This window comes from Oncorhynchus gorbuscha, linkage group LG18 (assembly GCF_021184085.1).
Source record: "Oncorhynchus gorbuscha isolate QuinsamMale2020 ecotype Even-year linkage group LG18, OgorEven_v1.0, whole genome shotgun sequence".
NCBI lineage: Eukaryota > Metazoa > Chordata > Actinopteri > Salmoniformes > Salmonidae > Oncorhynchus > Oncorhynchus gorbuscha.
The window spans coordinates 54,305,964-54,325,754 of record NC_060190.1 but is presented as its reverse complement, the minus strand read 5'-3'; the positions used below and the strand labels follow the sequence as shown (position 1 = coordinate 54,325,754).

Genomic DNA, 19,791 nt, shown 5'->3' with positions numbered 1-19,791 from the left:
TCCAGCAGGGCACTAAACGGGTAATGAAACACAACCTCTCCGACAGGGCGATCAGAGAGGTGTCATCTTGTCACTGGGCTGCTCTCAGCCTGGGGGATGAGACACACTGCTGCTGCACCCAACTTCTGCTTTAGCTACAGACCATTTCCCCAGTAGCCAAGCAAAGACCGGAACTGTCTGGCCCTGGTTAGATAATCTCATTAAATTCTTAGCTGATTGTGTCACTGAAAGGGATGTAAAATATTATTTGGCTCTTTTGGCTCTTTACTGTTTTATTATCAAGCAAATTAATTCTCCCTTATTCAGCGGTTCAACATAAGGGCACCATGATTTGATATTTACAGAGCACAGCATGTTGCCTACCAGCTGTGTTGTAAGCGGAAAGGGGGATACCTAGTCTGTTGTACAACTGAATGCATTCAACTGAAATGTGTCTTCCGCATTTAACCCAACCCCTCTGAATCAGAGAGGTGCGGGGGTTTGCCATAATCGACATCCACGTCTTCAGCACCCGGGGAACAATGGGTTGACTGCCTTGCTCAGGGGCAGAACGACATGTAGGCAAGCTTTCCACTATCGTGGTGGTAACTGAGAAAATATTCCAAGTGGTTTTAATGGAATCTGACATCGAAGACAAATTGTTGTGTGGTATGTTGACTCACCAGGGTCTTGTATTCAATCTGCTGGCGGATGAGTTTGTCTTCACTGAGGGAGTAGCGCGCCTCCCCGGTGATGCAGTCTATAGGTCCCTTCTCCATCTGCTGCTTGATGGCACAGTACAGCATGAAGAGAGGCTCACCGGCACATTCCTTTGTCCAGGGAGGAACAGAGGATGAGAGGATTGAGAGAGGCAGGAGAGGAGAGACATGCCTGTGAGCTATTCACCCCCATATGACTGGGATTCAGAGAACAGAGCATGAGTCATCAACTCTAAACTCCAGGTTGCTTAGCATTGATTTGTAGAGACCAATAAGACCTGCTTGACCTCTGAGGTGAACATTGTTGCTCTACATTGTTCATAAAACATATTCATAACACACATCACGGGGCACAGGTGTAATCCAAATGCACATAGAAATCCATCAGGTGTATAATCAATAACAATCATTCGAGGATTGCAGTAATACATCAAGCTGACATCTGCAGTGATGAGGTTCCAAGTCATTGATATTACCTTAAGGAATTTGTGAAGTAGGAAGGCAAACCAATTAGTCAGCATCTTCTCTGCAACTGACTCGGTTCTGCAAGAAAGAGACAGACAGATGCATTTTTAACAGGTAGATGTCTAAAGGTAGATTGGTCTGATCATGTAGATAGACAAAATGCTTATTAAGAGGTTAAAAAAGAAATCATGTTTATGTAAAAGTAACACGCACGGCCTCAGAGGACTAACACACCAAAACCAGAGTGCTGCTGCTATAGAATAGAACCTATTTGGGCCATGACATAATTGTGCAAAAGCTACTTTGTGTCCTTTCTCTGTGTCAGCAGCACTGATCCCATCATCAAATGCTGTGTGTGCAAGATTAACTGATTTGTTATGTATCAACAGACAAATACCACACTAAAAACATACGTGTATCTTATATCTGATAAAGCAATCCAACGTCAAAGATAACTGTTAAATACGAGCCCTTTGCCTCCCTTTAGAGTTAACCATATATCTGCATTGCAGCCTCCTAACTTGCTCATGCTCTGTCCATCATACTTATATACCTGGCTGTCACTTCTTTCTCATTGCCTGCATTTCATTGTCTTTTCATGAGTGCAGAATGTTTGGGCTAACAAGGTCAGCCTTGCTGCCTCCCATGTTAACTTATCCCTATATTTAATGAGTGTTTCTCAGACTGAGTGCTCCCCCAAACTTTCCTATGAAAGATTTAGCAGGCTTCTCCCAGTCCTGGAAAAACAATGTGCAGAAGAAAGCAAGTTAGAGGCGAGGAAACGTGCGCTACGGCTGAATGTTTCATGAGTGGCACACAGAGGATAAGTCAGACTGACACTGGCTGTCTACACTGCATTCCCTCTCCCTCTCCCTTCCCCTCTCCCTCTCCCTCTCCCTCTCCCTCTCCCTCTCCCTCTCCCTCTCCCTCTCCCTCTCCCTCCCCTTCCCCTCTCCCTCTCCCTCTCCCTCTCCCTCTCCCTCTCCCTCTCCCTCTCCCTCTCCCTCTCCCTCTCCCCACTGTCACTGCTCCTGTCTTTCACCTGTCTACTCTTGCATTATCTATCTGTACCTGCGCAGCAGTAGTTTGGGGTGGTTCTTGCTCTCCAGGTTGCGCTCGATGAGGTCAGAGAGGAGGTGTTTGAGCACGTCGGTGGCGTACTCCAGACGTCCCTGCAGCGCAGTCATGATGAGCGAGGCCACGTAGCCGCGGTCACGCATGGAGAAGGAACGCTGGAGCTCCAGAGTACGGATAAAGGTCAGCAGGAACACCTTGTTATTCACCAGCTGGGCAAACTGCTTCAGGGCCTTCTCCATACCCTGTTGCCCGCTTCCAGACACCTACACACACACATAACCCCCAGTTAGAAAGTAGAGGGATCTTGCGTCGTGCTTATGATCCGTTTTGTCTCCCAATTATAAAATGATTCACCTATGTATGCCATGTTGGTTGTGTTGGTTAGATATTCTGATTCTACAAATCATTAACAGTTAAAGTAGATGACAAGGGGTCAGGTGTGGCCAGGTTTGTAGTGGTGGTAATGGTTGGTTACCTCCAGCTCCCTGAGTACAGGATGGTCATCAATGCCAGGGAAGAGGACCCTCATGGTATAGGTGCGGTAGTCCAGGTGGGGGATCCCAGCCCTGTCCAGGTCACTGGTCAGCTCGTTGATGTCAGTCTGCAGCTCAGCGAACGCTGGGCACAATTACAGAGAATGAGAATGATTGGAGGAATTTAGTCCATATTCTAGCAATTTGGAAGTTATCAGCATTATATTTTTCTCAGTTGTCTGATTACGTGCTGGTCAGACTCACCTTCCTTGCACTCCAGAGCCACCCGAGACTCCAGGGTGTCCATCTGCATCTGCAGGCGTTTGAGAGTGAGGTCATTCTCGTGCGACTTTCGTCTGTAGGCCAAGAGGACAATGAAGACGATGATGAGCAGCAGGCCTCCTCCAGCCGTGATGCTGAAGATGGCGGGGAGGGTGAGCAGGCTGTCTGAGCGGATGTGGACTGCACCAGGAGAGATGTGGAGACCACCCACCTGGACCTGTACATTGGCAATAAACCATAAACACACGTGTACAAAGGCCATAAATCAAATAGACTTTAACAGACAGGGAAACCATACTGAACAATAGTTTCCTTTTATACATTTGTTGGACCTTGGTCAAGCTGTATTTGACTTAATAGTTTATCTAGATCTGGACTTAGACAGACAGAATGACTGACCAGGACTTTGTGCTGGCCTGTGAGGTTTGGGGGCTCACAGAGGAGCTGTGTGTCAGAGACAGTGAGGGAGCAGGGTGTGTCCCCGATCAGCACAGTGTAGTTCAGCCTGGCCCCTCCAGATGCTGAGGGCACTAGGTTGCGCCCCTGCAACACAGAGAGGGAAACCCCACATCCATCAGGTCAGTAGATAGAACTCATCATCTAATTACAATTGTGCTACAGTTACGGGCTGCCCTAGGCTGGGCTTGGCTGCCCTACCTTGAGTATGATGGGGGAGCCAGGTTTCTGCTCCAGCACCCCAGATAAGCTGAGGGGCTCCAGGTAAGGGTTGGGGTAGTAGATGAAGCTTGTACTGTTGTATGTGAGCAGGGCCTGCACATTGTTGAAAACAAAACCAAACTCTTCCACGTGTTTCACTGACTCCTGCTCCAGTGTGTACTCTGCCTTCAGGGAGGGAGCGAAGCAGATTATCGTGGTGGTGTTGAGCACCTTACACACCTGGGGAGAGATCCACGGACAGTGACAGACAAGCAAAGAAATATTTGTCAAGAGTTTTGAAATTATAATTGGCCACCATTTATGAGTACTATACAAGATACTGGACAGGAGAAAGAGATATCCGACTATGTTATCAGTGGACAGACTCACATTGACAGACTCGTGGCCGGCGTACTTGACCCTGACCCTCGGCTCCTGCACCACATCCAGGTTGGTCCCGGTCACCACCAGGGTAGTGTGTCCACTATGAAACACAACGCATTCACATATATACACATCCATATTGGCCTCTGAATAGGTGAGCAAGATAAACTGTCAGTTTCCTCTGCTTCTTTTCGTTATCAAACACCTCTGAATAGGTGAGCCAAGATAAACAGTTTCCTCTGCTTCCTGTCGTTATCAAAAACACCTAATTTGCATTGAACTGTGCTTTGGTACTAAGAAAACATCTAATTGTTCTGGCCAGATAGGGCGAGATTGAACGGTTCTGCCAGCTGGCTTCCTATTTATTCATCTATCAGGTATCAATGGCTGGCATTTCATGAAAGCTACATGATTGTGCTACATATATGTAGATGCCATTAACACAAACAAACTAGCCGCAATATCATGTAGAGCGCCGACATTTTTGAGAGTGTGGGAATAGAGACCCACCTGAAGAGAAGAGAGAAACTAAATGAAAAAAAGGGGCACATCTGTCTAGTCAGCTTGAGACGAATCCAATCATTCCTACACTTCAAAGGATACCTAAGCCTAGGTGGCCACATGGTGTGACTGCACACAGATGATGAGACGATGGGACTTTGATTATAAGTCTGTGAAATCCCCTGTCAGTTGACAGAGTAGAAAGCCAGTAGCCACGCCGCTGCACCAGTTCTCCCTGGCTGGCTGTCTCTGTGTCAAGTCACATACAGCCTTGCACCAACCATCATGCATAATATGTGACTAGAAGGCCAGCAGAGCAGGCTGCTGTGGTTCCTTGCACCTTCACTCACCTTATTCTTCAGTAATATATAGCTGAACCAAATGGAGGGGGTGGGTGGGGGGGCATAAATAGGAGGTTATCAAAATATTATCAAAATATCAGGTTGGACACACAACTTATTAGCTGGGAGGTTTGTTCTACCTAGTGATGCTCCACTCTGGCTCGATGCGCTGGACTGTGGGATCCTCGATGTACTCAAAGCCCAGGCTTCCTGGCACCATGGCCAGATCTACACTGAGACTGACCTGCACCAGGGTGGCGCCCGTCACAGAGGGTGCCGAGAAACACACGATCTCCGACATGGTCCGCCTGGGAAAACCAACAAGGAATATCAATAGGGTTCAATTCTCTTGATTCTGTCTGTACATGCTCTTTACCGTGGTGGGAATCTTAACTCTACTACAGTGAGTTATGCACATTACAATGCTGGGCAAGTGAGCATTATGGTCTGCCCCTCCCTCGTTAGAGATGAAACATAGTAATTAGAGGATTTCTAGCTAATGGTGCCTTTTCTTCACCCTCCTGAGACTCACAATGAGGACCCTTTTTGATCTTTAAATAGATCTCTAAAAATAAGAGTAGAAAACAATGCACTGTCCTGGCTTTCAGCTTTTCCACAGGCACCTTCATCAAGTCCCAACTTTTATATAAGGGTCTTTGTAGGAGCTTCAGTAGAGTGTTCTCGGGTTGGCTTGTTCCTGTGCACTCACCTGTACAGCTCACAAGTCTGGTTTCCAAAGGTAACGTTCACACTGCTCCCAGCACCCAAGTTCTCCCCCACGATGGTGACCTTAGTGCCCCCAGACTCAGGCCCTCGGCCAGGGGTCAGTCCCACCATGGTAGGGGTCTATGAAAAAATAATTTTCTCAATAGTCCACATGGCATGCTACTTTGTGGACTTTTTGTTGATGACATGATATGATAGTGTATGAGAACAAACGGTTCTAAAGCAATAATACTGTGGTAGAGAGATGTGTTCTATGTATGGTTTAAGATGCAGATCATACCTCAAAGGAGTAGAGCTGGGAGGACTGAGTTCGTAGTTCTGGTCTACATTCACCAACACACAGCTGGACTGGACCAGGTGCACTTCCCTGAGACGTAGAGGCCATTTTACACACAATCCTGTCAGAACACACACACACACAGAGAGAGGGAGAGCGAGAGCGAGAGCGAGAGAGAGAGAAAATGAGAAAAGGGGGGGAAAAAAGGAGAAAAGGAGGAAGGGAGAAAAGGAGAAAAGGAGGGAGGGAGAAAAGGAGGGAGAAAAGGAGAAAAGGAGGGAGGGAGAAAAGAAGAGAGGGAGAAAAGGAGAAAAGGGAGAGAGGGAGAAAAGGAGGGAGAAAAGGAGAGAGGGAGAAAAGGAGAAAAGGAGGGAGGGAGAAAAGGAGGGAGAAAGGGAGAAAAGGAGGGAGGGAGAAAGGAGGGAGGGAGAAAAGGAGAAAAGGAGGGAGAAAAGGAGGGAGGAAGAGAAAAGGAGGGAGAAAAGGAGAAAAGGAGGGAGAAAAGGAGAAAAGGAGGGAGAAAAGGAGAAAATGAGAGAGGAAGAGAGATAGGAGAGTGCAAATGAGTGAGGGAGAAAAGGAGAAGAGGGAGAAAAGGAGAAAAGGAGGGAGAAAATGAGAAAAGGAGGGAGGAAGAGAGAAAGGAGGGAGAGAAAGAGATTACTGTGCTGTTCACGTTTTTCAATTGAAGAAAAAGTGTTGTTTTCTGTTGCTCTCTAGACAATGCGATTGAAGCAGACTTTCATAGAAGTGGAAGGTCAATATGGAGGGCCATCTTTCTTCCTAATGAAAAACCAAAAGCACCAATATAACAGCAATAATAAACTCCACCACATTCACTACCCACCATTACCTCCATCACCATGGCAACAGTGTGTTCTCGATAAATCAGTTAGCCTGTCAGGTCAATAAGATAATGTAGAACGCAATGAATAAGTCATTATACAAACTGACCTACAATAACATTTATGTTTGTAATGACATGTTTTAAAGCACTGTATGGGGTCTAAATTAATAGTCACAGAAAAGTATTGCTAAGTCTTAGGGATAAACCTTTTACCCCGACAACAGGACCCAATGAATCCTCTTCTCTCCACCCTCTGCTGTCAGTAGAGTTTTCAGTTTTTCTGCTGGCATGTTCCTTTTTTATACAAGGATATAAATAAGGTCCCTTCATCCATGGCCCAATCGAATTACATGGCTGTGAGAGAAACACATGGCTAACAGATTGTCTCTGCAGTCAGTGACATGCGGCGCATTTCAATTACAGCATTGCTTTCAGCCTCACAACGGCACACAAAACAGCTCTGCTCTCTACTCCTCAGCACACTAAAGAAAGCCTGCTGCAACCTGTATATCTTTATGTTCATCATTAGTTATAGTGTGTGTGTGTGTTTGTGTGTTTGTGTCTGTGTGTGTGGACGTGTTTAACTACAGTTGAAGTCGGAAGTTTACATACACTTAGGTTGGAGTCATTAAAACTCGTTTTTCAACCACTCCACAAATTTCTTGTTAGCAAACTATTGTTTTGGCAAGTCAGTTAGGACATCTACTTTGTGTATGACACAAGTCACTTTTCCAACAATTGTTTACAGACAGATTATTTCACTGTATCACAATTCCAGTGGGTCAGAAGATTATACACGAAGTTGACTGTGCCTTTAGACAACTTGGAAAATTCCAGAAAATTATGACATGGTTTTAGAAGCTTCTGATAGGCTAATTGACATCATTTGAGTAAATTGGAGGTGTGCCTGTGTATGTATTTCAAAGCCTACCTTCAAGCTCAATGCCTCTTTGCTTGACATCTTGAGGAAAATCAAAGGAAATCAGCAATGACCTCTGAAAAAAAAGTTGCAGACCTCCACATGTCTGGTTCATCCTTGGGAGCAATTTCCAAATGCCTGAAGGTACCACGTTCATCTGTACAAACAATAGCATGCAAGTATAAACACCATGGGAACATGCAGCCGTCATACCGCTCAGGAAGGAGATGCGTTCTGTCTCCTAGAGATGAACGCACTTTGGTGCGAAAAGTGAAAATCAATCCCAGAACAACAGCAAAGGACCCTGTGAAGATGCTGGAGCAAACAGGTACAAAAGTATCTATATAAACTGTAAAATGAGTCCTATAACGACATAACCTGAAAGGCCGCTCAGCAAGGAAGAAGCCACTGCTCCAAAACCGCCATAAAAAAGCCAGACTACAGTTTGCAACTGCACATGGAGACAAAGATCGTACTTTTTTGGAGAAATGTCCTCTGGTCTGGTGAAACAAAAATATAACTGTTTTGCCATAATGACCCATAGTTATGTTTGGAGGAAAAAGGGGGAGGCTTGCAAGCTGAAGAACACCATCCCAACCGTGAAGAAAGGGGATGGCAGCATCATGTTGTGGGGTTGCTTTGCTGCAGGAGGGACTGGTGCACTTCACAAAATAGATGGCATCATGAGGATGGAAAATTATGTGGATATATTGAAGCAAATTCTCAAGACATCAGTTAAAGCTTGGTCGCAAATGGGTCTTCCAAATGGACAATGACCCCAAGCATACTTCCAAACTTGTGTCAAAATGGCTTAAGGACAACAAAGTCAAGGTATTGGAGTGGCCATCACAAAGCTCTGACCTCAATCCTGTAGAAAAATCTGTGGGCAGAACAGAAAAAGCGTGTGTGGGCAAGGAGGCCTACAAACCTGACTCAGTTACATCAGCTCGGTCGGGAGGAATGGGCCAAAATTCACCCAACTTATTTTTGGGAAGCTTGTGGAAGGCTACCCGAAAAGTTTGACCCAAGTTAAACAATTTAAAGGCAATGCTACCAAATACTAATTGAGTGTATGTAAACTTCTGACCCACTGGGAATGTGATGAAATAAATAAAAGCAAAAATAAATCATTTTATTATTATATTCTTAAAATAAAGTGGTGATCCTAACTGACCTAAGACAGGGAATGTTTACTACGATTAAATGTCAGGAATTGTGAAAAACTGAGTTTAAATGTATTTGGCTGAGGTGTATGTAAACCTCTGACTTCAACTGTATATTTGTAGGGACCAGAAGTTGCCACAAGAGTAGTAAACAAACAAAACCAACTGTGAACATTTTGTTTGTCCCCAAAATGTCTAATGCAATTTCAAGGGGGGTTAGAGTTCAGGTTAGAATTAATGTTATGGTTAGAATTAGGTTTAGGAGCTACGGTTAGTTTTAGGGTTAGGGTTAGGTTTAGGGCTAGGGTTAGGTTTTGGTGTTAAGGCTATGGGGAGTCTGGGTGATCCTGTACGTTTTGGTTCTTACTGTTCTGCAGTGATGTAGCCCTCTTCCTGTGGGGTACACTGAACCCCTGCCACCTCAACATTGCCCACCAGCTCAGAGAAGGACAGGCCCAAGTTCAGGCCCTGGATGGTGACCAGTGTTCCCCCCTCTGGAGGCCCTGCCACTGGGCTCACCTACAGGAAGGCGAGGGGGGCATGGAGAAGGAACAGATTTATGGTGGCAGCACACAAGTAGTGTAATATTTTCAATACATGATAACAGATTAATGCATTGCATCACTATGCACAAAAACAACTATGCAGAGGCTCTATCTAAAATGGCTTGACCACACAAAGAGCCTTCAGGCCTGTTGAGCAGTGCTCTCCCAGTTCCCAGCAGCAGGAAGTAGCAGTCCGGGTCTGAATCAATTCACTCCCAGACTGCCACTGAAACACTAATAATGTGACAGGGACTTCAAAGGCTCATGGCTCTTTGAAGTTGGAGCAGTAATTCTCTGTGGCTGTCTGACCTACTGTGTCTCTCTCATTCTAAAAAAGGAACAGTGTGTTGGGGCCAATAACACTCATTGCCACCCACAAAATAGGGTGCATAGGGCATAACTTAAGGTTGCATTAATTTGGCACAAGCAGTATGTCTGATTTAGTCTTATTTATACAATGGGTGGGTCTAATCCTCGATGCTGATTGGTTAAAACCGCATTCCAGCCGGTGTCTATTCCACAAGCTACCACCAGTCTTGCTCATGTCTAAGGACTGATCTCAATGTTTTTTACTGGTTATTTCTGAGATGGCCTCTTATCACTAAGGCCATATGATGGATAATGGTGAAGGTTAAAGTAGGGGTTAGTTGTAAAAGATAAGGGTCTGACTGACTAACCTCAGTTATGCGTGGGTTGGTACACTTAACGTTCCTGGTGGACACGTCGAGCCAGCGGCTGGCGTGTGGGCTGATGGGCAGGCAGTGCTGCCTCATGGTGCAACGGCCTTCTCCACTGCACCAGCCACACTGGAACTTCCTCTCAGCCCGCAGACACATGCCACAGCTGTCCCGCTGGGCACCACACTTATACAGGTGCACTGTGGAATACAGGAGGACCGCAGTTGAATTACATTCAGTGCTTGTACACTGAGTGTACAAAACATTAAGAACACTTCCTAATATTGAGTTGCACCCCCCTTTGGCCTCAAAACAGCCTCAATTCACTGGGGCATGGACTTTACAAGGTGTCAAAAGCATTCCCCAGGGACTCTGGCCCATGTTGACTCCAATGCTTTTATACACTTGTGTCAAGTTGGCTTGATGTCCTTTGAGTGGTGGACCATTCTTGATACACACTGGAAACTGTTGAGCATGAAAAACCCAGAAGTGTTGCAGTTCTTGACACAATCAAACTGGTGCACCTGTCACCTACGACCATACCATGTTCAAAGGCACTTACATGTTTTGTCTTGCCCATTCCCCCACTGAATGCACACATACACAATCCATGTTTCAGTTGTCTCAAAGCTTAAAAAATATTCTTTAACCTGTCTCCTCCCCTTCATCTACATGACGTCAATATGGGATCATAGCTTTCACCTGGATTCACCTGGTTAGTCTATGTCGTGATAAAAGCAGCTGTTCCTAATGTTTTGTACATTCAGTGTAAATTTTACAGTATTTAGATATGGAATGGCACTATTCTAAAACCAAATACACACTCAAGCAGGATAATGGAGATATCTAAGAGTTAGTGAGAAATCAAAACGGTAAACACAAAAGTCCACCCTCACAGCCCAGATGATTGGCTCAGACTTATAACACAGTAGAGAGTGCCATGTGAACGTTCTCCCAAGGCTGAGTGAAAGCCTTGGCGTGGGCTAAACCCCATCCATCCCAGAGTAAGAGCTTTCCACTCCTCAGCCATGGCAGACAGTGATGGATGGCAGAGGCACCTTTAATCTTATCTGGATTGTCGATGATGAAATTGCCATTCCAAATGATGGAGAGGTCCACTGCCAGGTCACTGATCCTCACACCCTCATATATGTACTGCCGAAGAGAGAGAGGTAGGAAGAGGGAGAGAAAGAGGGGTGGGAGAGGGAGGAAGAGAGAGAGAGAGATGAGGCTTTTAACCACCTGTCATTTCTATGATCACTGTCTGTTCCTCTCCACTGTGCATGGCCATATTGGGACAGGACTCTGCGGGGAATCGAGAGGCTGTTCATCTAGTGCTGAGGAAAATGGGCTTTTCACTGGACGTGAGATAGGAGAGTGAGGTATAGATGCATTAAAAATGGATTGTGTGTCATGTAGTCTATACAGCACTGTCTGACACTCATCCTCACTGTCGACTAACCAATTATGTCCCTATTACGTGTCCCTATTACGTGTCCCTATTACGTGTCCCTATTACGTGGACCGAGATGCACCTTTGAATGACACTAACATTTGGTTTCAGACATAAATTAAATGTTTTAGTCATTCCGCTGCAGACAACCTACTTCTTATTTGATCAAAACGTAGCAAACCTGAGCTCATCTCAGTGGGATGAGATCAGATTCAGATTGCTCTCAGAGACGAGCTCAGATGTAATTCACTAGACTATAGATAATGGTCCTGGATAATGCACAACCAGGCTGAGGCTGGTGCCAGGGGGAGTGTTAGAGAGGGTCACGCAGTCACAGTACGTACCGAGCTGTTCTGACACTGCACACTGGAGCTGTTGAAGCGCAGGGCGGTGACACGGTGGTTGGTTCCCTGGACGTGGAGCACACACTCGTACCCCCGCTGGCCAGACTGGGGCTGTGGAAGGTTCCGGGCCTTCAGGGTGATGGGTCTCACCTCCCCTGCTGGGATCAGGATCTCCCCAGAGTGCAGCAGCTGGGGGCAGTCCTAGAGAACATATTCCAAGAGTCAAAGGACCTCAGCAGGGGTCTATCAAGGTCTATTAAATTATAAAGATAGATTGCCTAAAGAGTAACATGTTATGGAAATATGGATTAATGAAAACATGGGTTAATGTGCATTATACAAGAAAATACTGTTAATCTGGTGTATGTTTATCAGTAGCCATGTAGCTACCTCTGAGGCGTTGACCCGGCCCTCCTGAAAGGAGCAGCTGAAAGGATTGTGGGTACACAGGTTGCGATATTTACACCAGTGGCAGCGGAAGGTACTGTTCACACAGGACAGACACCTGCAGTGCAAGGAGAGGGACAGATGGACATGTTACACACATCATATGACTAACCAGCCAACAGACATCCCAATGCTTCTAGAGACTCTGTGGCCAAGCACATGCTCTTAGAGAACGGAAGTTCCTAATTACATACAGTTAACTGAACATTATAGAGTTCATACTATTAATACAGCAGTGTTGCAGAGAGAGCAGTATTAGGCACCAGCACACAGTAAGTCAGTATGTTCTGTAACAGCTCTGTATACATAGAACTGGCCTGCCAGGTCCTTTCAGACACAGGATAATTTATTATGGAGGCTGATGTGATGCTGCTGTGCTGTGCTTTGTGAGGCAGAGTGGGGAGGGGGAGGCTGTTTAGAGTACAATATTAACCACAGCTAGCTACTGTCTTTGACCAGTTTGCTAATGGACACCTAATTTTGATCAAACGGATATGATTTGGCTTTGGACTGTATTTCTATTATGTTAAAGTGGACCTGAAGGTCACGGTCAGGGAACTATGTTTAGGTGTATGCACTCATACTACTCAGTATGTACACTGTTCCTCAGGGAACCACTCTAGAAACACTTAGTAGAACTAAACAAGCTAACAATGCGGGGTTATCTGCCTTAGGTTGACGTAAATCAAAATGGATGGGTCATTTGAACTTAGGGGTTACCTATCTGCCTGATCTTAAGTGGGGTTGTCCGCATCAATGTCCTAATGAGGTTGGGCCCTACTATCTTTTGAATGCATCAGATAACGTGTGGGCCGGGAAATGAACTTACGTGTGATGCACGCTGCAGTTATAGAACTTGACCTCTGTACTGCCCAGCATTTGACCTGTCTCCTTAGAGTTCAGACGCAGCGCAACACCCAACCAGTCTGATGGAGAAAAGCAGAGGGAAGAGAGGAGATTGGTAGTATAGTAGTTGGCTTTATTCAGACTGCTGGTCCTCTGTAAAAGAGTCACATATGTATCACTGAGGATCACAGAGCAATATGTTCTATGTTGGAGCTATATATTTTGTCACCTTGTCCTTCAGGTATGTGTGGGACCTCTTTGGCAGATGGGGACAGGCACATGACTCTGTTGCCATTGACATGGCCCTCCACCTCGGTCTGCTCTCCAAATAAACAGGTGATCCCAGTTGAGAGGTCAGGTACATTGCTCACCTCCAGCAGGAGCTATAGGAGAGGAGCAGAGAGAGATAGCTGGGTTGGAACAGTCTGGTCTATCATGAAACACTGAGGACTTCTTCCCACCATCAAGACTCAGAACACGTCAGAATCAGTTTGATCAGAAGTAAATAATTAACTGTTGACTTACAGGCACACTGTGTGCTGACACAGCAATGCTGTCTGGGTGAGCGATAACTTTCACACAACGTTCGATATCAGTGGCGAACCGGAAGGGCTCCTCTGCTCTCTGGCATTGGTCTCTTCTGGCACACCTGTAGATGGGAACCAGGACATTATTCATTCTTACCGGTTACTGCACATGTGAGATAAACATTTTCCTTTAAGGAACATCTAAACAACATCAATGCAAAACGCATCATACTGTGACACTTTCTGTATATTGAAAGTTCCATACATTGAAAACTTGATTGCTGACATGCAAAACAATTAGGGAATTAGGGACTGTATCAACACTGGACTAATGAAACAAATACCAAGATAGTTTTGGCGTGGTATTTTCCTTTAAGGAAATTGATCCCCTATCAGTTTGGTTGGATTGCTCTGCCGAAGGAAATCCAGTTGTACGATGGGATAAATGGATTTTAAGCAGTGAGTGTTTTGTGTAAGGGTTACTTAACATTTTACATTGACATTTTAGTCGTTTAGCGGACTCTCTTATCCAGAGCGACTTACAACTACTGCATTCATCTAATTGGCTAGGTGAGACAACCACATATCACAGCTGCAGTAAGTACATTTTCCCTCAATAAAGTACAGATAACTGCCAAAATAATGGAAACACTAAATCAAGGAGTAAATCAAGGATACAAAGTATGTTGACAGCAGGTGCTTCCACACAGGTGTGGTTCCTGAGTTAATTAAGCAATTAACATTCCATCATGCTTAGGGTCATGCATAAAAATGCTAACGACAACGTCCCCATCCACAGGGCACGAGTTGTCACTGAATGGTTTGATGAGCATGAAAACGATGTAAACCACATGCCATGGGCCGTCTCAGTCACCAGATCTCAATCCAAATGAACACTTGCTGGAGCAGCACCTGAGACAGCTTTTTCCACCACCATCAACAAAATGCATCCCTCCAATAGAGTTCCAGACACTTATAGAATCTATGCCAAGGTGCATTGAAGCTGTTCTGGCTCGTGGTGGCACAACGCCCTATCAAGACACTTTTTGTTGATGTTTATTTTATTTTGTCAGTTACCTGTAGTTATCAGCAAATCAGTACTAGTATAAAATACACATTATTTTGAAATGAAGTGCCAGGACAGAGAGAGCATTGACTGAACTGACCGGGAGCTGACCCCCGGTAGGGGTGGAAGGCCAAGAGACCAGAGGTGGCAGAACGGAGTGCTCAGGATGGAGTGTAAGGATTGAGCATAGCCTGAAGGTAGAGTCCTGCATCACGTCGGATACTCACGGTTCCCCACAGTTGACCCGCAATAAAATCAGATGGCTGGTCGAATGAAAATATTCTTATAACCCGCGCTTCAGAACAATCATGTTGTGAGTAGGAAATGTTTCAAATCAAAATTATATATATTTTTTATAAACCCAGAAGCTTGTTGTGTTGAATTGTGCTACTACTTCAATTAAGCTTTGTGGGCGGTGAGACATTTAGGCCTTACACAGGCCATATAAAGCAGGGAATGGGAATAGCCTAACAGCCTATTACTATGGAAATAAATTGATGTTATTGGCGGGTTACTGATCGGCTTTTGGAACAATTCCATGTGCGTGAGTTTAGTTGATACATTTCGGCATCCTATTCTGTGAGCTTGCAGTGAGTCACTCAGCCTCGAAGCAGGAGGGGAGGGCCGAGCCGGCCGAGAGGAAAGATGCAGCGATAGTCATAGGATGCGGAAATGGAGGTCAGTGGGGTCGAAGAGGCTGAATCAGGACAGTAGTGAGAGGGATTTAGCAGAAGGTAGAGTTGATAGGATAGAGTAGGAGAGAGTAGTGGGAGAGAGAGAGTGAAGATTGATGTACAGGACCATCTGGGTAGGGGCTGAGTGGGTAGAGTTGGAGGAGAGAGGGAGAGAAAAGGAAACCAAGTAGTGATCAGAAATATCAAGGGGGTTGCAGTACGGTTAGTAGGTGAACAGGATTTAGTAAAGATGAGGTCAAGAGCATTGCCTGCCTTGAGAGTGGGAGAGGACTGGGGAAGGGTGAGCTCAAAAGAGGAAAGGAGTGGGAGGTTGAAGTTGCTCAGTACAATGAGTGGTGAGCCATCGTTGTAAAAAATTAGCTTATCAAGGTGTCAAGCTCATTGAGGAACTCTCCAATGGCACCTGGTGGGCGATATATGACAACAATGTTAAGCTTTAGTGGACAAGTGACAGCAACAACATAGAATTAAAATGAAGAGAGAGATGGGGAAAATAGAACATTTTCACTTAGGAGAAATGAGTAGCCCTGTGCCACCACTATGAAGACATATCTCATCAAATGACAAATTGTGGTAACTTGGGACGTGCAGATTTAGACATTCAAAATGCACACAAACACACAAACATTGCACTTAAAGGTCCAATGCAACCATTTTATCTCAATATAAAATAATTTAGGAGTAACAATTAAGTACCTTACCGTGTATGTGTTAAATTAAAATAGTCTAAAAGAAACAAAATTCGCTTCTTAGCAAAGAAAATAGCTTCTTAGCAAAAGTCTGGGAGTGGTCTGAGTGGGGAGGGAAATCTGAAAACGACCTCTCATTGGCAGAGAGGTTTGAAACTCCCTTTCTTATCGGTATATTTCCTAATTTACAGGTTATGCCAAAACTCCATCCCACTAAAACAGGCTGAAAGTTCACACGGTCCTTTTAAACAGCTCTAACACTAGAATAAAATAATAATAATTTTATTCTAATCTCATAGTAAGGAAATATACACTGAGAATACAAAATAATAAGAAAACCTGCTCTTTCCACGACTGATCAGGTGAATCCAGCTGTGATCAGGTGAATCCAAGCTATGATCCCTTATTGATGTCAGTTGTTAAATCCACTTTAATCAGTGTAGATGAAGGGGAGGAGACAAGGTAAAGAAGGATTTTTTAAGTCCTGAGACAATTGAGACATGTATTGTGTATGTGTGCCATTCAGAAGATGAATGGGAAAGACAAAATAGTTAAGCGCCTTTAAACAGGGTATGGTAGCAGGTGCCAGCGCACCGGCTTGTGTCAAGAACTGCAACGCTGTTGGGTTTTTCACGCTCAACTGTTTCCTGTGTGTATCAAGAATGGTCCACTGCCCAAAGGACACTCAGCCAATTTCACACAACTGTGGGAAGCATTGGAATCAATATGGACCAGCATCCCTGTGGAACATTTGACACATTGTTGTCCATGCCCTGACGAATTGAGGCTGTTCTGGGGGCAAAGGGGGGTGCAGCTCAATATTAGTAAGGTGTTCCTAATGTTTGGTATACTCAGTTTTTATAAAACACAGATAAATCACGTTTTTGAATGCACTGGGCCTTTAAAAGAATTAGAGGCTCTCTAGATTGCATCTCTGAGCGATCACTCTTCCTTTTGACGGGGATCTAACAATAGAGCGTGTCTCTCTTTTACATGTGTAATGTCCACTGTGGGATGAGACAGTGCTAAATGGACTCTCAGATGTGGTCGAGGGTGACATCTCATGGGAGCCTTCAAAGCACACAGAGACCTCAACAGTAATTACAAGACAATGAAGGCAGAATGGAAACCCAATGATGGTTGTTGTTCCTGTTGGCTCCTTGATACAGCCGGTATCCATAGGGAGAATAGATACTAACTGTCATGTTTTGTCATTTATTATCATGTCTTGTCCCTGTGCTTCCCATTCTATTCGTTTCCCTCTGCTGGTCTTATTAGGTTCTTTCCCTCTTTCTATCCCTCTCTCTCCCCCTCCCTCTCTCACTCTCTCGCTCTCTCTTCTCTCTATCGTTCCGTTCCTGCTCCCAGCTGTTCCTATTCCCCTAATCATCATTTAGTCTTCCCACACCTGTTCCCGATCCTTTTCCCTGATTAGAGTCCCTATTTCTCTCCTTGTTTCCCGTACCTGCCCTGTCGGATCCTCATTTATAATTCACCGTGCTGTGTCTATGTTTTGCCCTGTCGTGTCGTGTTTCCCTCAGATGCTGCGTGGTGAGCAGGTGTCTGAGTCTGCTAGGTTCAAGTGCCTTCCCGAGGCAACCTGCAGTTCTCGATCAAGTCTCCAGTCTGTTCTCGTCTTTACGTGTAGTATTATGCTTTTTGTTTTGTAAAGTTTATTCTGGATTAAATACTCTGTTTTCGCCAAGTCGCTTTTGGGTCCTCATTCACCAGCATGACACTAACCTCTTAGCTTCTTATCAATTGAAGTGCCCCTGGATACCCATTTCATCTCAGGCGCCCTTTCATTCCCTTTTATTTCATCTCCCCCTCCATGTTAGGCCTGATAGTGCTGTTTGTTCTCCTGTCCTAGACTCTTAGACATTAACACACCACATATACAGTTGAAGTCAGAAGTTTACATAGACTTAGGTTTTTCAACCACTCCACAAATTCCTTGTTAACAAACTATAGTTTTAGCAAGTCGGTTAGGACATCTACTTTGTGCATGACACAAGTAATTTTTCCAACAATTGTTTACAGACAGATTATTTCACTTATAATTCACTGTATCACAATTCCAGTGGGTCAATTTATACACTAAGTTGACTGTGCCTTTAAACAGCTAGGAAAATTCCAGAAAATTATGTCATGGCTTTCAAAGCTTCTGACTAATTTACATAATTTGACTCAATTGGAGGTGTACCTGTGGATGTATTTCAAGGCCTACCATCAAACAGTGCGTCTTTGCTTGACATCATGGGAAAATCAAAAGAAATCAGCCAAGACCTCAGAAAAAAATAGACCTCCACAAGCCAGGTTCATCCTTGGGAGCAATTTACAAATGCCTGAAGGTACCACGTTCATCTGTACAAACAATAGTACGCAAGTATAAACACCATGGGACCATGCAGCCAGGAAGGAGACGCGTTCTGTCTCCTAGAGATGAACGCACTTTGGTGCGAAAAGTGAAAATCAATCCCAGAACAACAGCACAGGACCTTGTGAAGATGTTGGGGGAAACAAGTACAAAAGTATCTATATACACTGTAAAACGAGTCCAATATCGACATAACCTGAAAGGCCACTCAGCAAGGAAGAAGCCACTGCTCCAAAACCGCCATAAAAAAGCCAGACTACGGTTTGCAACTGCACATGGAGACAAAGATCATACTTTTTGGAGAAATGTCCTCTGGTCTGATGAACCAAAATAGAACTGTTTTGCCATAATGACCATCATTATGTTTGGAGGAAAAAGGGGGAGGCTTGCAAGCCGAAGAACACCATCCCAACCGTGAAGCACGGGGGTGGCAGCATCATGTCGTGGGGGTGCTTTGCTGCAGGAGGGACTGGTGCACTTCACAAAATAAATGGCATCCTGAGGGTGGAAAGTTATGTGAATATATTGAAGCAACATCTCAAGACATCAGTCAGGAAGTTAAAGCTTGGTCGCAAATGCGTCTTCCAAATGGACAATGGAAGAATGCTTGGGGTCAAACTTGTGGCAAAATGGCTTAAGGACAACAAAGTCAAGGTATTGGAGTTGCCATCACAAAGCCTTGACCTCAATCCCATAGAAAATATGTGGGCAGAACTGAAAAAGTGTGTGCGAGCAAGGAGTCCTACAAACCTGACTCAGTTACACCAGCTCTGTCAGGAGGAATGGGCCAAAATTCACCCAACTTATTGTGGGAAACTTGTGGAAGGCTACCCAAAACATTTGACCCAAGTTAAACAATTTAAAGGCAATGCTACCAAATACTAATTGAGTGTATGTAAACTTCTGACCCACTGGGAATGTGATGAAGGAAACAAAAGCTGAATTAAATCACTCTACTATTACTCTGACATTTCACATTCTTAAAATAAAGTGGTGATCCTAACTGACCTAAGACAGGGAATTTTTACTATGATTAAATGTCAGGAATTGTGAAAAACTGAGTTTAAATGTATTTGGCTAAGGTGTATGTAAACTTCAAACTTCAACTGTACATACACACACACACGCCCCTATATGTCACGTGGTGCTTTACCTCAACCTGCTTTGGGTGGGCATAAACAGTGACTGTATGTCGCATTTTCTAACAGTTTTACTGTAGAGAGACAAGGTGATTATTACACTTAGGAAACAATTCTGTTAACAGTAGCTAGACAGTCAATAGTAGCTCATGGAAGTGGCATACATACAAGTATAA

The 19,791-nt window shown here is 44.6% G+C and overlaps 1 protein-coding gene across 1 annotated transcript in view; it reads right to left on the bottom strand.

Moving 5' to 3' along the window:
* Positions 1 to 19,791, bottom strand: part of LOC124003787 (plexin-A2-like) — a 72,962-nt gene that overhangs the window by 7,918 nt on the left and 45,253 nt on the right. The window contains exons 6-24 of the mRNA XM_046312356.1: positions 13,648 to 13,771; positions 13,352 to 13,505; positions 13,106 to 13,202; positions 12,220 to 12,334; positions 11,830 to 12,030; positions 11,091 to 11,187; positions 10,033 to 10,232; positions 9,178 to 9,329; positions 5,885 to 6,002; positions 5,588 to 5,724; positions 5,019 to 5,186; positions 4,043 to 4,136; positions 3,653 to 3,892; positions 3,395 to 3,538; positions 2,978 to 3,212; positions 2,716 to 2,858; positions 2,235 to 2,503; positions 1,175 to 1,241; positions 663 to 809 (exon numbers count right to left, since the gene is read on the bottom strand). Of these exons, the coding sequence (XP_046168312.1) occupies positions 663 to 809; positions 1,175 to 1,241; positions 2,235 to 2,503; positions 2,716 to 2,858; positions 2,978 to 3,212; positions 3,395 to 3,538; positions 3,653 to 3,892; positions 4,043 to 4,136; positions 5,019 to 5,186; positions 5,588 to 5,724; positions 5,885 to 6,002; positions 9,178 to 9,329; positions 10,033 to 10,232; positions 11,091 to 11,187; positions 11,830 to 12,030; positions 12,220 to 12,334; positions 13,106 to 13,202; positions 13,352 to 13,505; positions 13,648 to 13,771 (2,902 nt within the window). The remainder of the gene's footprint in view (positions 1 to 662; positions 810 to 1,174; positions 1,242 to 2,234; positions 2,504 to 2,715; positions 2,859 to 2,977; positions 3,213 to 3,394; positions 3,539 to 3,652; positions 3,893 to 4,042; positions 4,137 to 5,018; positions 5,187 to 5,587; positions 5,725 to 5,884; positions 6,003 to 9,177; positions 9,330 to 10,032; positions 10,233 to 11,090; positions 11,188 to 11,829; positions 12,031 to 12,219; positions 12,335 to 13,105; positions 13,203 to 13,351; positions 13,506 to 13,647; positions 13,772 to 19,791) is intronic.